The 19,270-nt window shown below is 41.0% G+C and overlaps 1 protein-coding gene across 6 annotated transcripts in view; it reads right to left on the minus strand.

Moving 5' to 3' along the window:
* Nucleotides 1–807: 807 nt before the first annotated feature.
* Nucleotides 808–19,270, minus strand: part of GLDN (gliomedin) — a 68,828-nt gene continuing 50,365 nt past the window's right edge. Inside the window, exons 1-11 of one of the 6 annotated variants that reach the window (XM_015872886.3) lie at nucleotides 17,402–17,582; nucleotides 16,688–16,775; nucleotides 13,368–13,419; nucleotides 12,109–12,126; nucleotides 11,593–11,700; nucleotides 10,647–10,793; nucleotides 9,701–9,820; nucleotides 5,960–6,040; nucleotides 5,751–5,876; nucleotides 4,912–5,062; nucleotides 808–2,008 (exon numbers count right to left, since the gene is read on the minus strand). In XM_015872886.3, coding sequence (XP_015728372.2) covers nucleotides 1,549–2,008; nucleotides 4,912–5,062; nucleotides 5,751–5,876; nucleotides 5,960–6,040; nucleotides 9,701–9,820; nucleotides 10,647–10,793; nucleotides 11,593–11,700; nucleotides 12,109–12,126; nucleotides 13,368–13,419; nucleotides 16,688–16,726 — 1,302 coding nt within the window. In that variant the 5' untranslated portion in view covers nucleotides 16,727–16,775; nucleotides 17,402–17,582 and the 3' untranslated portion in view covers nucleotides 808–1,548. Of the gene's footprint in view, nucleotides 2,009–4,911; nucleotides 5,063–5,750; nucleotides 5,877–5,959; nucleotides 6,041–9,700; nucleotides 9,821–10,646; nucleotides 10,794–11,592; nucleotides 11,701–12,108; nucleotides 12,127–13,367; nucleotides 13,420–15,413; nucleotides 16,026–16,687; nucleotides 16,776–17,401; nucleotides 17,583–19,270 lie in introns of those variants that run through there. The other 5 variants (XM_085515530.1, XM_085515531.1, XM_015872885.3 and 2 more) reach the window with 5 other exon arrangements.

Raw genomic sequence — 19,270 nt, forward strand, 5'->3', positions numbered from 1 at the left:
GTGAAGATTTGCATTACTGATGTGGGTAGAAGCCACGTGAGTTCTGACATGTATATTAAGCTCAAAGTACTCTTTTGTCTCCATCTGCATCTCTAAGCACAGGAACCCTGAATCCTGGCCTTAGTAAAACCAGAAGATATGCTAAGAAGAGAGGATACTACCCAGGCCCAGCCATCACTGTCTCACATACCAAAGCTCAGCTGCAACAGAAGTTGTTTTCTAATGCATCTATCTTTTAATTAAGTTCTGCATGCAAAGATCATCCTGAATTCCTTTAACCCATTCAATGGCTCCTTGATACCAAGTAGGCATTAAACAGTTGAGTACAGTCGGGTTTAAGAGAGGCTTTGTTTTTAAATATTTGGATTGATTCCATGGATTTACCAAGTGACACAGACAACTTAGGAATTGAAGTTTTCAGATGGCGTGACTTTGAAACACACAAAGACACAATTGATGTTCCAGTGTTACATTTAGAAATCTGAAGTAACAAACAAAATCATAATCAAAGGCTCCTATCATTTTTCACTTCAAACTCCCCAAAAGTTTGAATGTGAGTGGCTACATCAACAACAAATCAAGTCATTAAGCACTATAACAAATACAGGCCATCCTGCTGCAGGCTTTTCATTTTTCAAAGAATACCAGCAAAGAAATATACTCTCCATTTTGTGACTTCATTGTTATGAATAAGTGTGAGGCAAATTTATCAGAAATGTGCTATGCTTAGTAATTCTCTGAAATGGTGGACTTCGGCTGCCAGTGAGGGGGAAGGAAGAGATTCCAACAATAGAAGCAACTACGACACTGCTTAAACAGGAATTTTAATACAAAATTTTACATGTTTTCTTCCAATTTTATACCCAGTTACTTTCCTTCCTACATTATCTTTACTAAACACAGTTTCATTTCACATGTTTTGGTATTTAATAATACCATTGTTACCATTCTCCTTGGAACTGGGGCTGAATTGTGCCTTTAAGGATGTGACAATTGGCTGGACTTTTCAGATGTGAAGCTTTTTGCTTTTTGATATTTAAACAACCTTTTAAAAGCTCTATATCCTTATCAAAAATATGTTCACAGAGGATTGGGGCAAGTATTAAGTGAAAATAACAGAGGAAAGTATTTGTACACAAGTTCATTATTTAGACACTTACACTATACCATAATCACTGACTAGAAAATGATTGCAGATAAGATAATTGCAACTGAAAGTTATAAATAGTCACTGCTGATCACAGGACCGTGGAATAAACAACATGCATTAGATCTAATTGGCTCAAGGATGGGAAAAACAAAAGCAAGTCTGTGGTAACTGTGTTCCAGCTGTAATATTGAACAGTTATTCTTTGAACAACAAGAAGAAATGGCCTGTATGATTTAAGTGCATTTATACAAAGGGGTCTGATTTATGCACACATGCAAACCACCATCAGTGAACAGAAAGGGCATACCAAGTGAAGGGACTCAAATATGTGTATCGTATAGCTTTAAATAATCTGTTTAGTCAAACAGGACTTCCCAGTGTCCCTCTTTAAAATATATTCATCCACCAAAATGTACTGGATATATCATTAAACTCCCATTTTCCCATGTATACAAATTATTATCTCTTAGACTATATGAAAGCATAGCAAGAACAGACTGTGAAGACCGTAACTCAAACCTTGCGTCAATCTGCTTTTCTTTCAGTAAATCAAAAGCAAAACTTACGGTCATGTCCTTAGTATCAGTAACATACATAATTCCGCATGCTATGAATGCATTACCAGCTTTAGACTTAGGATACGTAGTATTGATATGCCGAATGACCGAGAACGTTTCTTCATCAATGTGTGCTACCATTATAGTTTCATCAGTGCTTGAGGCATATATAATCCAGAGTCCTTTTTCATCCACTGCTACATTGAAATATGTCTTCGAGTTAGAAAAGAGGTAGTTACGGCCATGATACAGGGCATTCTCAATGAGCAGTGCACCCAGCGATGTTTTATCAAGCCCAAATCTGAAAGGAAATAAAGTATCAACATCTTGTGTTAAAAGTTTTGTTTGTTTATCAACTGGTTCATTGAATTGATTCAGAGGATGTTATTACCGATAGAAGCATTGTTGAAAATACTTGAGTTTAAGGACCATTCTAGTGATATCTTTTGAAATGAAGTACTCCACTGAAAGCATCTTCCAAAACACTGGGAGAAAACTTGATGATAATAATCAATTTAAGGCACACAAGAGCATGAATTCACTTTGATAAGTTTAGTTTTATTTAGTCTATGAACCTCAATATCACTGGGATGAAAGAAGCAAACTAAAAGAAAGGATGAGTGTGGAAAAAAAATGAGATATCAGCTGAAGTCCCAAACTTGTGAACTGAAATCTACAGAAATCTGCTTTCTACTAGGCAGGAACTAAAGAGAGAAAGTGCAATTGACGAACTTGCATGAATTCTGGGCAGGTTCACCTGGTCTTAGAGCTCATTTTTTGAAAGGAGTTCAAATAATGCAGTGATTTGCTCAAATGAACATCAAAGGAATAAAAATGCTACTTTTGCAGAGCCAAAATTCTGACCTCGTGCCTCCAAAAGGACAGCCTGAATGTCTGCTCTCTGATGTATAAAAGTGGTTTTATTCCTTGAAATTCCTCAATACGATGATAGTCCAAAGACAGTGTCATTTAGAACCTTAAAACTGAGTTCTACAAGTGCAAGAAGGTAATCAGCTGCTATCAAAGCATATCTGCAGTCAGTATTTAATCAGTGAATAGCGTAGTGCTCCAGTAAGTGCAGAGAATGCTTTTATCCTTTTAAGTAATGCATTCTGGAACAAAGCACGTTCCACCATCTAACATTTCTGTAACTATACAGCTAATTTCCTCTAATAGAAGAAAATTTGTTAAGCCCAGGAATCCACTATCCAAGAGTTTTCTCAAATGACAGACTTAACACTGACAGGTTATGCAGGAAAATGAGCCAAAGAAAACTCAAAACCAAGCAGTCAAGTGATTCACTTCAGCTTTTCTAAAAGTCAGCTCTGCAGCAGCTCCATATTCCAGCAGCACATTTGCATTAAAACACACTTTTGGGGCTGGCACTGATTTCCAGATATGTGTCGACCCAGCTAAACCTATCTCTCACTTCATATTGTCCTTAATCTTCCACCACTTTGAGGTAAATGATGAGATACAGGTCAATGTCTCATCAACCACATCAAGCGACATGCAGTGTTCTGATCAACTGAGATTAGTAACTTGACCAAAATGAACAGAAGTGGGAAAACATTACAAGCCAAAAGTGGAAGGACTGAAGCTTTCCTTACACAAGGGATCTAGCCATCACTAGAAAACTTACTTAAGGATGTCAGAGAAACCTAATTATCTCAGCTTGTAAATGTGACATGAAACTTCTAGATATGCTTCCAGCATTGGCAAAATCATGTAGCCAGGTTCTCACCTGTTCTTTGCTCTAGATCAATACAAAAGCTCCCAGAAGCTTTTTTGCAGCCAAGAATCAAGGATTTTCTGTAACAAATTTCACACTGCCTGATCCTTTCTATGCTGAAAAACTGAACAGAAAGGTAAACTCTGAGCATCTTCTTGGAGAGGTTCTGAAGATTCCATGAATAGCCAATGGTGGAACTTCTGTCCTATCACTATGTACTGTTTAGACGGAGATGGTCATTAAAAATGTATAAACAAAAATCCCTACAGATATTTAAAGGAGGTTGCCAAAAAGTGAGTTTGTCTTTGGCAGAATAAATATTATAGAATCCAAGCAGCTTGTTTGCATTCCTTGTCATCTAAATGAATATAGGAAGAAGGCACGCACACCTGCTTGGGTAGAGACATCAAAGTACAGTAATGTTCTTGGCTCAGACATCAGAGTCACACAACAGAGCTTGAAAGAAGATGCAATCTTTCACTTGTCCTTGGGCTGTATTTCTTTGGCTCTTCCCACAGGATGATTTAGTTTTTGATTTGTATTGTCTGTCATCAGTAGAAACTGAAGAAATAAGGAAGTAATTTCCAGTTCAAATTCAGGGAGATGCATTGGGAGAGTTACAGAAATTTATTAGAAGGAAACCAAACAGCAGAGTGATTCCTCCACAACAGAACACACGATCACAGGTCGCTGTGTCCTCTGCAGGTGCCTTGGTGCATTCCTGTGCATGAGCAGCATTAACGCAACCCTTACCAGCAAAGAACAGTGCTATCTGAGAGCAGGGCACGTGCATCAACCCAGCAAGAAGCTCTGGTAAGCCAACATGTTCCCTAAGGGGGCTTCAGTTGTATAACCCCTTATCTGTGTCCCCCAGACAACTGAACCAATTGATACACTGATGCGGGTACACACACAGATTATTTTCTTTAGTCATATTCTTTTTTCTGACACTTTTATTCCTTATTTAGTTCCCATTTCTTTCTGCCAATTATGAACACAGGAAAGAATCTAAGTACAAAAACACCCAGTGCATTATAGGAACCCACTGGGCCCAAGGATTTCCAACAGAAAAATCCATTGCCATCTCTGCACACATCACCCTTTTAATCTGAAGGACCAACTGTCTTGCATCTCATACATCATACAGTCACTGCTAAAGTTATCTGCCTGGACACAGAGATACACAGTGATTAAAGAGCAAATTGTCACAACAGAGTAATGGGCTGAGAAGCATACACAGACTGTATGGAAGGCCACTGACCCACATTGCAGTTACAGACAGGAAAGCGTTAATTATTCTATTCTAAAAAGAATTCTGAACAACTTCTTCCATTCTTCCTATGCTAGATAGTTCTAAAAAGAAACAAAACAGTACAAAAGAATTGGACTGGTTTTCTGAGGTCCATCTCTATTGCTAACATATTGCTCTTCCTTCCACATCATTAGTCTTAAGCAAATTACATTTGACTTACTTCATAATGACATTGGTTCCTCCCTTTTGGTAGTAGAGATGATTGTTTTGTACTGCGTGACCGCAACCGTAAAAGAACCCCGTGATGTTAATGATCCTGTAGCTGCCATTCAGCAAGGCATTGGAATTCTCATATTCTTTTATAAAGTTTCCTAAATTGGAAAATTAATAAGTAAATAAATAACAAAAGACTACCATTTGATTTATCTAGTTTCAAAAATCCCTACCCTAAAAAAATCAATCTGTTAAAATACAATTAGAATCAAGTTTGTGACAGACTATAATCATATGTATGTTTTCAACAGTGATTTAATATTCTGTAACATTATAAAAATAATCCAGAAGCAAAGCCAAGAGCACACAGAGGTTTTCAAGGGGCAGCTTCCCACTGAGAAATCAGCCTTCATGTTGAACGCGCTTGCTAAACTGTGACAGTGTTTCCTTCCTCCGCCCATGTCCTGGAAAAGATCCTGCAGTAATGTAGCTCACACAGTATCTCATTCACTTACACTCTCCCTTAACGGCAGGGTAAAGTCCTAGCTACAATTTAGGGGATTAAAATAAAACCATAGGAAGCGGTAAAGGACAGGAATACAAGGACATGGACAATGGGCACTAAAAAATATATATATATCCTCAAGCTACTCAGAGTCAACATTGGATTCTGAAACATCAGAAAATACTAGAAATGCCTATCACCATATGGATAGCTAAGTATTATGTAGTAAAAGACGGGGGGAAACCGTCATGCTTTATTTGAAATATTAATTTGGGTTGAAGGAATTACAAAGGCAATGTTAATACCAGCCTGACTTATGAAGATAACTAGCAGTGCCATACCTGAGAAGTGCATAGTAAGCCAAATCCTTTCATCGCTCTCATTTGCAGGTTCCCGCATCCACGTTCCAAATGTTTGCTGTACGCTGACAAAGTGAACAGGACTTCCTACAGATGTTATGACACGCTCTGGTAGAGAAAAAGCATGTGTCTGTTACCTGTGTGACTGCAACCCAGCAAGCAGCAGTTAGGCTCACATTCTAGCAGGTTACCATCTTTTTTGGAACGATCGGAGGGTCTGTCTTCAGCTTTTCCAGCCAAGGTATCATCATTTGGTACAGCACACGTCTCACCTGGATTTCAGAGAGAAACGGTGAAATGCGACATCTTTCTACACTCAGCGTGACAGACGCACATCAGTGGCTTCACTAAACTAAAGGAATGATGTTTAGGATTTTATTTCACCTGGAGAAACATTTAAGTGGTTCTGGTCATCAGTGATATCTAAATAAATGAACAAATGAAGTTTTCAGGTGAGTTCATTCCCTTGAAGCTGTCAGGCTGACACATTGCTTTGAGGAGGAGCTGGTTTTGCTCAGCAGATCTCATCCTCTGGCTGAGAATTTCGGAGTAGGTGCTTTGAAAGGCAGTGCTGTCCCTCTCCTCAGATAACAGCAGATAACTGAGGCAGCTGCCAGCTGGCTGACTTATCAGTAATACCAAATCCACTTCCTTGGGAGGGACCAGTGGCCAAACTCAAGGCCTCATGCCTCAACCTGGGCACACTAGCAGAGGGGCTGCACTCTGTAAGCACCCATGGAAGCTCTGCACTTACCGTGAATCCCCAGAACAGTAACACCATTCCTAATGCACACACTGAGCACTGCATGTTTAAGAATGCAGGTCAGCCATCTGTGCCATTAGAGAACCAACATAAAAGAATAAGGGAAATTATACACCATCTTCTTTCTGCATAGAGAAATGGTTCACCAAAGAAGCAAATAAACAACTGCAAACATTTTCTCCCACTACTCAATGATTTGAAGGTTAACTGGTCAGGTTTTCTGCAGCATTTACTATTTAAATGATGCCTTTATGAGATTACTTACAAAACCTTTTCTGCAAACAAAGATACACCTTCTGCCTTTAGAACAATGCAGCACATTTCCATTTTGTTACAATGAAAAGCCACAGAGAACAAGCAGTTCTCAGTTCTGTGCTGAAGACATCCTGATTTCATCGCAGCCCTCTTTTCTAATCCCGTTCTTAACATTCACCTCCTTTCACATTTCACTGTTACTTTTGAACCGATTCCTGGGCTTTGCAGGACCATGATGACGTTGAAATGAGCAAGGTAGCAAAATTACTAAGTAATCATGAAGTAAAGCTGAAAGGGCAGTATGACTCTCAGGAAAGAAAGAGCAGATTGCACTGCATTGTTTTCTGTGTAAGGTTATAACCTCTCTCTGCTCATACAGAAAGAAAATACTCCAAGGCAGACCAAAACCACACATTTATCCCATCCATTTATCTAGAGCACTTACTGATGTGACACTGGAGTTGTAACTGATCACAAGTTCTCTCCTAAAAAAGGCACAAACAGCCAATCCAGCTGTGGGAAGACGTGCCTGTAGCTGGAACCCAGCAATCCCCCAAGGACCCCTTCCAGGTTTTGATCTCAAAGTCTTCTCAAAATATCTCAAGAAAGGAACCCACCCCACAGAAACGACAAGCTGTGATACACAAGTTTATTAGTCTCAGCCCAAGGAAACTGATAAAATTAACTGCATGAACAGTTCCTCATACAGTGGTTTATCTAACATTGTGGAATAGTCAAGGACCAGGTCAATGTTTCCTGTGAAGATGAATGCACTGTTTGGAATTGAGAACATTCGCAAAACACTCTGGGAACTTTCAGCTGCATGAAACAGAAAGCAATTAAGATTAGAAAGACAGTTCTCTATCAGAGACCGCTATGAGAAATCTCCATTGCTTTCTTTCCACAAAAATACATAAACAATTAAATATCATAGTGGTTCTGATCCTAAAATACTCTAGCTGAGCGCTAACAGAATTTATAGGACATTAGAAGTACGGGGATGGCCAGTCTGGGGGAGGATGTGAGGGATGTGCTGTTTCTTTTAGAATTTGCTAACAGTGTTGTGGGAGCAAAAAACCCCAACAACTAATTATTCTGTTCTCTTAAGGAAAGTAAATCTTGAAACAGGTGAAATCTGATTCTTGGAAATCACTCTTACATTCTCATGCAGTAAGTTAATTACAGCTGTAAATCAGGACACGTGTTCTCTATCTTCAAAGGGATATGATTATTATATAACAATAGATGATTTATTTTTGCATTATGGTCACACAATTCACTGCTCATAACATTTAAATGCTCACAGAGGAGCTCCTCTTCCATGCAAAGTTATTTGAATATAACTCCCATCTGCACTCTGGGATTCCAAATCCACCAGAAATCCAGCAGATAAAGTTTATCCCTCCAAAGAACTTCAGACAGTACCAACAAATGGAAAGAGGCTACCTGAATAATTGCTCTAATTAGATCTTGCACAGCACTTCACACATTTCTGAGTTTCAAATAGCATCAATTTCTGCTCAGCTATCAACTCTCCATTGTAAGGGTCACCTTGGGCTCCATTCTGATGCCCCAATACCCAGCATCTCCCAACTGAAATTCTCACATGCTAATACAATTACATTCTATGTTAAGGATATGAGGCAGAAATAACTGACGTATGTTCCAGACAGCATTAAATATTCACCAGTTAATAGCAATTATAATAAAAATGATTTCATCTTACCAAAAAATGATGACGTTAATATACACACTGGTCCTAGCTCACACAAATCTCCTACAAGCTGAAATGGACACTCTAGTAGCTAATCACTAGTTATCTCCTTGTACTGAACAATACAGGTGCTAGACATCCTTAGTGCTGGGTGCCCTGCCTACAAGTTGAAGGGCTGGTAATATCACATGGGCAGAAGAAGAGAGAACAGTATTATGAATTCATTACCACTGAAAGACTTTATTCCTAGCACTGGAGAATAACCATCCTCCTCCTCCTCCACTATTGCAACATCAAATCAATACCACCCAATTAATGGTGTAACTTATGAATCCCTCTGCATACTTCACACTTGCACTGTTTGTTCTAGTTCATACATTTCCAGTTTCCAAAGAAGCCCCGCTTAACCAACACTGTCACAAACAACTCCCTTCTTTCCTGAAAAATGAGAAAGAAAGAAAATCAGTACCTGGGACTTTCTTTGCTATCACTCTGACCTTCTCGGTGAGGAGGAAAATTCATCCTAAGTCCGCACAGGGAGCAACAGTAACTGAAAAATATCTCTGGCATCAAATATAACACCTTCTGGAGTAAAGGACTAAAGGTCAGCAGGACCAGATCCAGCATAGATAGATAGATCCATATAGATCCAAAACCAAAAGTTTCCTTCCATTTTCAAGCTAGAAATGCAAATGCTATTCTAGCAGCAGCTTCTCTTTGCTTTCTACTATCAGCTGATGGCTCGACCTAACATTTTCCAGTTATCACAATACAACAGTGTTTATAAAACCCATATTAAGAGCATCCAAGCGACCAGCACATCTCACCTAATACTGCATCAGTGACCAATAAGAAAGGTTCTGAGGTAACATTTTTGCTCAAAATGGTCTAAACTTCAGTGACTTGGTACTTCAAATACATATGAAATACAGCTGCTGAGTTTTACAACAGAATGAATAAAATTTACAAACCATCAGCATGTACCTTGTCCCTCCTCCCCTGTATGGGAGAGGAAAGAGGCAGTGCAGCTGCTGTATTTCAGCAGACAGTCTACGAACTGGCAGTCTGCATGTTCATACCTTGGTTATAACAGTATCTACTGCAAAGTTTGCAGCCAATCACTGTTTCATGACGCTTAGAAAAATGGGCTTAATCTTGAACCTGTTGATAATGTTAAAAAGAACAATGGAAAAAACCAACCTGTGCATTTGTTGCTGTACACATTCTCCTGAAGCTGTGCTTTACCCTTACGTTTTCCTGGAGGTCCTGGGGGTCCAGGAGGCCCAGGGGGGCCTGGTGGTCCAGGGTCACCTTTTGCACCTGTGTAAAAAGCAAATCACAATGCCACAGGCTCTGCAGGCAAGGATGCAACCCGCAGAGAACTGAGTGTCCAGGTGATGGACCTGTTAGACATCTCTAAAATAGCCTCTGTCTTCTGAGGAGGTTTTTGTGTACAGAAAAAATACAGCTCAATAAACTCCCTGCAGTGCTAATTCTTAGAATCATAGTATCACAGAACATCCCAAGTTGGAAGGGACACATAAGGATTATTGGGTCCAGATCCTGGAAGGTGAACCACCCAGACCTTTATAGTTTCCAGATCATCAATGCAATTTAATGTGTCTGGATTAAAGGCATACTAGAAAGTTATAAAGCACAACTGCCTTCTGTACAGTGTTCTCTAAGACTTCAGTTTAAAATGCTCCAGTGCTACAGTTTTAGCAGCTTACATGTTCAGTTGCCATGATGCTTCCTTTCCTGAGTAGAATTCTGCTCTCATCTTCTAATACATAAGTAAAACTACACTGCATGAAAGAGCAGAAGGAGATCAGCTGTCTGGAAGCATCCTGGAAAGGGTTAAATTCACATGCACCTCAGTCCAAGGCCCACATAAGTCATCTTGTGAGGAACTACATTATAAAGGGCAAATAGTGCCCTGGGCAGTCCTTTTTATTTTTGGAGCTGCACATCCCTTTAAGACTATTACTGAAAGATTCTAATATCTGAACTGTAGCAATGCCCAGAAACTTCACAGTGGATCAAGTGTGTGCATTGGTTGGTCCTACTCTAATAGTTCATGCTACAGAAGCAGAGTGTCTATTTTTCCACCATGTACACTATTGCAAGAGAATGTGCTTCTTCCTACCTTCCAATATCACATCGTTGTTTGCATCCCCCTTTTCTCCCTTTGCTCCTCTTGCACCTTTTACACCAGGCATACCATCCTTGCCAGGTAAACCTATTTCTCCAGGTTCTCCTTTCTCTCCTTGGTCACCTTTTGGTCCAGGCACACCTAGAAACAAAAAAGCATTTCAGTACAAAGAACACATGCCCAGTGTTAAGCACATAGCTCCTAAAATCAATACATTCTGTTGAAGCACAAAATACATTCACCCTAGTTGTCTGGTGGCTTGACATACTGCACTTTCAGCATTTTCCCTTGTCCCAGCAGAACATTAAAGTAACTACCCAGTAACATCTCCACGTGCCTCTAGACTTGTTGCAAGCATGATCGCTCTGTACACCTCCTCTGTGCTGGATAATTCAGCAGAGTAACACTTTAAACAACGCATTCATTTGTCCCTGTGTAGCCTCGGCTGGAGCATTTTGCAACAAGGAACACAACGATGTGGTTGTACAACTGACACCAAAACATTCCAAAATCTGCCTTCGTGTCAGTACTTTATGCTCTAGAAGAGAGAAATGAGCAGCCATACAGCCATAAATGGAAGTGTTCTTGCAGCCCAAGAGTTCACATTATACATGTAAGTTCTTGAGGAGAAAACACTTGTCCTTTTATTTACTACTGTAAGTGTCCTATGTACACTAAAATTATGAAACCAGAAACAGAATTACCATTTTGGGGTGAAATCTGAAACTTGCCTCCTGCTCAATTGCCCTCTGACTCTAAAAATAGGCTTTCACTTTCATTTCCCATTAAACAAACTAAAAGAACATTGATGAACACTAAAGCGACAGCCTATGTATTCACTCTGAATCCCTTCTCCATGTAACGAAGGTCTACAAGTAATTGTATCTGAATGAAACAGTCAGAAAGGATTTATTTATTATTTATAAACAACAAAGCATACCCATTTTTCCTCTTTTTCCATTTAGTCCTGGTTCTCCCTTTTGGCCTGGAACACCTGGGGCTCCATCCGAGCCGTTGTAGCCAGGCAGTCCATCAAGCCCGGGGGGCCCTAGAGAAACCAAACAGCACAACAGAAATGTCACCATTCACCATAACATCAGAAAACAATAATCAACATTTCTAAGAGCTGTTAAGTTAAAATAATCAGCTACTCTTTAATAATGCTCTTTGCCTAAATGCTACACAAAAATTCTGAACTCCATCGAGCTTTGAACAAATATGCTCTGGCAAACATTAAACTATTTTATTGCCTCCAACACAAAAGCAGAACCTCCCTTCTGACCCCAAGGGGCACAGGTTGACATTAGTAGGAAAGTGATAAAGTCATTCCTTTCTCCTTCATTCTATTTAGCAGAGGGAGACTATTCTATAAAGATGCACTTCTATAGTTCAACATCTGTACCAACAACTGTTTCAGTTACCCACAACCATCACTGCAGCTGTCAAAATGTCTTACCTGGGGGGCCTGGCGGGCCTACATCAGCAACATGCAAAAGAACACAAGAAAGAAGAAACAGTGAGTTTATCCTAGCAAGTAAACAAAAACAATTCCAGATGAAAGTGATGAGCGTTAGATCAGAACAATGAAAAGAGGAGGAAAGCACATCACATGTCAAAAGGAAAGCCTATGGATTTACATTTTTTGTACTGAATGCAAACATTTGAACATCACTGTTTTTACATGGATCTGGTCTCTGGACTGCACCGCACTCCCTACAGAACCTGGGGCTGGAGGATTCCCTGGTGCAGTAGAAACTGGACTTACTCATTTATTCTACATGTATTACAGTAACATCTGCCTTATTCCTTCTGACTTTAGTATAGAACCTTACAGTAAGAAAGAACAGCAGGCAGGAGTAAAGTATTACCTGAAAATGTTTCTATTACAAGATTTGTCTTATGTGATCCCCAGTACATATTTAAAACAAATAAAAATTTTAAAGTCATAGTTGCAATGAAAGGACCAAATAAGCTCCATGAACATCTTCATGCAGTCACTGAGTACTGCCTTGCTTCATCAAAAATAAAATCTCTAAGACAAAATAACAGTAATTCCTGGATTTCCCTACCGATGACACTTTCCAGCTTTAACAAGAAAACACCGTAAGTAAAGTAAAAACCATTTTATAATGCCATCATAGAGATTATCCCTTTTAATCAGCACTGACTGTGACACCAGTTAAAAACTTACTGCCAGTTTTCCAGTGACTGAATCTCTCTCCCACACCACAGAATTATGTGCTTTAGTGCCTAGAATTTGAATGTCATCTCAGATTCTGAGGATCTTAATTATCCTTGTAACAGCATAAGAGAAGTAAGAAAGGTGCTAGAAAGGGCAACAGCAGAGAAAGCCAGGACTAAAGAAACATTTTAAGAGAGCTGGGAGAGCAGAAAGCTGCAGGAGGTACTGAATAGGGGAATTCACAACACTGGAGCACAAGGAAATGTAGGTTCAACCAAACTCCTAAACTTCCAGGATTTAAAAGTAGGTGTGGGTAAGTCCCAAAGTAGCACCTGTTATCTTTTTTAGGTAAATAATGCAAGTGATATATACATATATATACACGTATATATACATGTGTGTGTGCGTATATGAACTTTGATACAGTAAAACTTGACATGTAAAAATGTACCTACTTCAAGTTCTTTGAAAATGTTGTGATTCTGTAAATCTGAGGATAAAAACAAATCTAACATTCATGTCAATTAACATACCTGTTAAGCATATCCCTTTTGTGTTGTTACATAAATCCACCATCACTCGGACCTAAGGTTGTAAAGAAATTAAGTTCAAAACAAGGTAGGCCATGACAGCTCAGAGGAAATGGTCTGATTTACAAAACCAAAGATACAATTACTGTGCTTATAAGAATAAAATATGTAGACCTGCTCTTACATTGAGACGCCAACCACTTCCTTGGGCAGTGATTCTCTGACATGAATCTGTTTGGTACACCTCACTGTAAACCCTACTGAAAACATTAAGAAAACACTTGGCAGTCAGTTCCACGCATCATCTAAGTATGTATGTTCACCAGTTACTGTAATCCAAATGTGCAACTGTGCGTGTACTGACTGCCAGCGTGGGGTATTCAAAGCTGACACCAGCCAGTGAACACTGCACTCAATTCAATTGCATGTTCATAAACAACGGGTATTTTTCCAGCATAGCATATACCATGAGGAAGGTATCCTGTGTTCCACGTAAGAAATGTCTTGCTTCGGAATCACTGAGGCTGGCAGTCTTGGAGTGGACCCTTACCCATTGGAAATACCTCAGCCAAACAGTGACGCACTTTACAAAACCACCCAGCATTCACACAGATGCCTCTAATCTGGATCAGACCAAGTTTTACAAATTAGAAGGTCATTTACAAAAAAAAGGTGTGGATTTGGGTATTTGTTCCTGTATTTCTTTCCTCTTTACACCTGTAAAGAGACATACAGATTCAGGACAAAACTCTCAGCCTTGCAAAGCAGTAAGCTCTGTGACTTCCCAGACTGGAACGACAGCTGACAGCATTTGCCATCTTCAAAGATGAAGGAGTTATAAGAGAAATGCCCGTGCTATAATTCCACAAATCAGCCTCTCAGCCATTATAAAGCAGTTCTTTTCCCTTCTGTTGTAGGCCTTTCTATTATTTTTCTCTTCATGTTATAATTTCAAACACTTTGTGCCCTGACCCAGTGGGCACCTGGCCCCAATGCCTTTCTAAGTCCCAGCCATCCTGAGATACTTCAGATTCAGCCTAACTTAGCTAAACTGCTGTTGCAGTCAGGATCTGCTTGTTCTCCTTCCCCTCATATCTCAAAAACCAGGCTTCTATGCTGTAATCTGTAAAACACACCTTGTCCAAGCATTCTCTAATTCAAAGCGCATTTTAATCTCAGTGGTTTTGTTGAGATTGTTGAAGTGATTAGAGCTCGCTCTGAAGCCCTGCAATTATCTCAGCATTATATTTGCCACTAAGTGCAATCCACATGACAGATACAAGCACTGCATTCAGAGAGCACATTTCAGTGAGCAGCCTGCAGCACAGCCCCCAACTCAGCCACAAGGAGCCAGCAGCCTTTCCATCAATACATTTTGATGGAGCACATCTTGATTTGAACAGAGGAGGGACACAAATGGACAATCTTCAATCTGTCAGGGAGTTGTGGAGACTGATGAGGTTTCCCTGTGCCTCCTCTTCACCAGACTGACCTATCCCAGTTCCCTCAGCCACTCTCCATAAAACCTGTGCTCCAAGCCCTTCTCAGCTTTGTTACCCTTCTCTGGACACACTCCAGAGCCTCGATGTCTTTCTTGCAGAGAGGGGCCCAAACCAAACATAGCACTTGAGCAGTGGCCTCACCAGTGCCAGTGCACAGGGACCATCACTGCCAGCTCCTGCTGGCTGCACTATCTCTGACACAAGCCAGGATACTGTTGGATGCCCACTGGCCTTCTTGGCCACCTGGGCACACTGCTGGTCCATGTTCCACCAGTCTGCTAACACCCAGACAATCATTCTCCTCTGTGCAGCTTTCAGCCACTCTGCCCCAAGCCTGCAGTGGAGCATGGAGTTGCTGTGACCAAAATGCAGGACCCGGCACTTGGTCTTGTTAAAGTGCACACAGTAGGTCCCAGCTCGGCAATCCAGGTCCCTCTGTAGCACCTTCCTACCCTCAGGCAGATCGACACTTCCCCCCAGCTTGGCGACACGGGGCTGTTCTAAGCATCAGACCGAGCTACATAGAGTGCGCGGCGCGCCGCCCTACCGGCACCATGGAGTAGGTGAGCATCATCAGCATCTCGTCGCTCTCGGCACGCACGTGGCCGCGGCGGCTCCTCCTGCTGCGGGCTGGGGGCGGGAGGCCGGACCCGGCTGCGCCCATCGGGTCCCGCACGGAGCCGTTGGCCGCGGGGATCCGCGCCGCCTCCAACTCCCGCAGCGCCTCGCTCAGCTCTCGCCATTGCACCAACAGGAACAGCGTCCCCGCAGCGCTGAGAGCCGACAGCAGTCCCACAGCGGCCAGCATGCAGCGCAGCGCACGGCCGCCCGACTCCATCGTGCTTCGGGCCGGAGGCTGCGGCCGACGGGAGGGATTTATGGCCCCGGAGCCGTGGGTCGCGGGATGGGCGGGGGGGGAGTGGCGGCCACCCGGTAAGGGATACTGCGCAGTAAAACAAAGCTCCCCTTTACGTACAGGGTCATCGAGATTAGAAAAGACCTCTAAGATCATCTAATCTGACCACGCGCCCATCCCCATCATGCCCCCATTCGCCACGTCCCTCAGTGCCACGTTCACCCTTTTCTTGAACACCTCCAGGGACAGTGACCACCACTCCCCCGGGCAGCCTATGCCAATGCCTCACACCACTCCTTCTGAGAAGGAATTCTGCCTAGCACCCACCCTGAACACACACTGCCATTCTGCAGTGTCTGTGGTCGCTTCGATTCACCAACACTCACTCTCACCAACAGCACAACCTGCTGCTTCCAAAGCTCAGCTCTGGATGAACATTTTCCCAAAATCCCCCTGCCAATCCCTGTGAGCCGTGGGATATCTTCAATAAAATACATTCTGCTCCTAATTAATTCATAGTAAAAATAAGAAAATGAATTATACAGTACACTGGTACACTGTTATGAGGATTTGGCTGGACGTGAAGATATCACAAAGACCATGAAGCTTAAAAGAACTCTGAAAAAAAAGAACTTGTAGGAATATTCTTTAAAATGCTGAAACTTCAAGCTCAAAGACAAACAGCTGTGCTTTCTTTCTCTCTTGCCATTTCAAATTGATCTCAGGAAATTCACAGCCTCTGAATGCCTGGTTCCTTGCAAGGAAGGGCATCATTCCATCTCATCCCATAATGACACATGAGACAAGAAAATCAACTCATGCCCAAAGGAGCAAGGCTCACCAACAAGGCTCATCTCCCTCAGAGATAGACTGGCACCACGCAGTCTTAATAGTCTCCTCTCATTTACATTGTAATATGGAATAACAGAGATCTCTTTGGTAGCTCACATTGCAAAAGTCCTTACCTTATCATTTAGGAGCAGGCTGTACCATATCAAAGCCATTGTGCTCAACTTCTTCCATGGAACAGTGTGTTTTTCAGCTTTCTCTATCCTATAAAACAAAATCAGGAATCTAACCCCTGAATTAATTGGTATTTTCAGAAACCATTACAATGCTTAAAACAGTTTGGCTATTGAAAAGACATTAACTCCATAGGGATGGAGCATATGAAGCACATATTTAAGTTTTGCTTCTATGAAACTTGTGAGGGCGAAAAGAAAAAGAAATACAACCTTACATAGAACTTCTCCGAAGCCATTATTTCCTAAGCAAGCTTCATTTATCATGTCATAGATATTAAAAAAATAAAAAGGTTAGAATCTGTCATAATTGCATTCTAAAGCATTTCTGTCTGAGGATGTAAACAGAGCTGCACTGTATCTGAATGCCTCCACATCCCTTCATCCTCTACGACTCCCACTTCAGGGCTTTGATTTTACATTTCCCTCTGCGTTTCCCATCCCAGTACAATACACCCAAAGCCTTGGTCCATTTGTTGACATCAGCTGCAGCACAGCCCCATTCTTGATTCCTATGTTCCTTCTCTATAATGAAAGCAAAGGTCCCAATGGCAGAATGATGAACAGCAAAGCAAAATGAAGGTTTGAGAATGCTGCTGATAAGAACAGAAGAAGTACACTCAGTAACAATCCAAACCAGCATAAGAAAACTATTACCCCTTATATCCATTTGGTCCTTTTCTCCAGGTAGATCAGACAGATGCAAACAAGCAGCAGCTCAATTATTTTCTGGCACTCCAGGAAACTGTCTTTCTTAAAGCATGTCCTACAGCAAGCATGCATCATACCTGACATGCAGGGAAGCATGGCATATAGCAATGATGTACATCAGCCCAACCTATGTGGGAAGTAGAATGAAACTATCAGTGTATCACATGCAGACTGCAGGTACAACATCACATTTATTCTTTGCACAATTCCAGCTCAGTCACACAGCTGAAATAAATTGTTAGAAGATAAAACATTGCTTTACCACATGAGATATTTTTGTACCCAAATTACACGTTCTGTGTATAATAAAGAATATCACTTGATTATTCTGAGGCAGACAATGTATTCAGAGGGTGTCACACTGAAATAATGCTCCCACTGATGTTTCACTTTGCAAAAACTGTCATAACTGAAACCTCATCTCTTTAGGCAGCTCTCCCAAGATGAAGCACACTGCAGATTGGCACGCTGCTTCCACTTGAATAACTAATGCTGAAATATGGACTGCATGCTGAGGGTGGTACTCTGCTAGACAGATAGCCAAACTTCCTCCAATTATGACACGGAAATGCTGCTAAAACAGAAGATAATCTTCATGAGTGCTATTAGAAAGAAGTTCACTTCTTTCCCTGATCTACTTAACAGAGAGAAAAAAAATCTCTAAAAGCTTTCGTGGCCTCCCATGATAACTGATATTCCATGATATTCCTTTGAGGCACTGCATACTGGTAACTGTTGCAGCTATATGTCCAGCATAGATATATTCAAGAAGGACAGAAACACTAGATGCTATAGATGCCCTTTTCTCTTCATCTCTGCTATCACTATTCGAATCATGCAACACATTGGCAGCCAAACAGCTATAGAGTTCCTCCATTCAAATCATGGTTGCAATTCAGTATTGGAGCTGAAGCAAATATTGTATCCAGACTCCACACCAAACTTCACCGTTAACCTTGTCCTGCAGAATAGCCTCAGGCTCACAACAGTGACAGCTGCCAGAATGCATTCCGCTCACATTCTGCACACACATTGTAGCATATTGGATACACAAGGTTCTGTTTAAAAGAGGGGGGAAAGAGAAAATAACACCAAAAAGTTATTTTTAAGAGTAAGAGGAAAAAGAATTATACCAAATAGTAGATAGAAGAATATTCGTGATATAGCCCCCAATACCACCATGATAGAGGGGCTGGATTAAGGACCAACCTCTTTAAGGTTCATTCCAACCCAAACTGTTCTACGGTTGTAATTGAAATGAATCTTAGTCTGAATGAATAGTATTTAATTAGATAAGGTTAACGATTCGAAAAAGTATTTTACACTAAAAAGAAAAAAAAACATCACCACCACCAAAAACAAAAAACTAAAACACCTGCATGGAAAGGTCATGAATTGATAGATTATTCTTAAATTACCAGTTAAAAAGCTGCATCTATAACCCAACTCCTTCAAGCTTCTATCGTGCATTTCAGTGGCACAAGGACATAAAGCTCTTTAAGGTAGCAGCAACAGATACTTTAAGTAGATCCCCTGATTTTTGGCAACTTCTACTTTAATGCAAGGTTGTAAAAATAAATACACATATACAATGGAATCCTGGTACATTTTGGAATACCTGGACAATGATCAAAGCAAACTAAGGGTCAATGAAAATCAGCTTCTTACTAGGTCAGCCAAACTGCCGTTTAAGATCCAGAACAAAATCCATAAATCTCTGCAAGCAGTGCAGCAAAGAAGGCAGTACATGGTGGCGTCAGCAGCACAACTCATTGCCATACAACAGCCATTGGCTGCTAAAGGTGACTTTCCCAG

Source organism: Coturnix japonica, chromosome 14 (assembly GCF_054131305.1).
Source record: "Coturnix japonica strain WE chromosome 14, WE-NBRP24, whole genome shotgun sequence".
NCBI classification, from domain to species: Eukaryota; Metazoa; Chordata; class Aves; order Galliformes; family Phasianidae; genus Coturnix; species Coturnix japonica.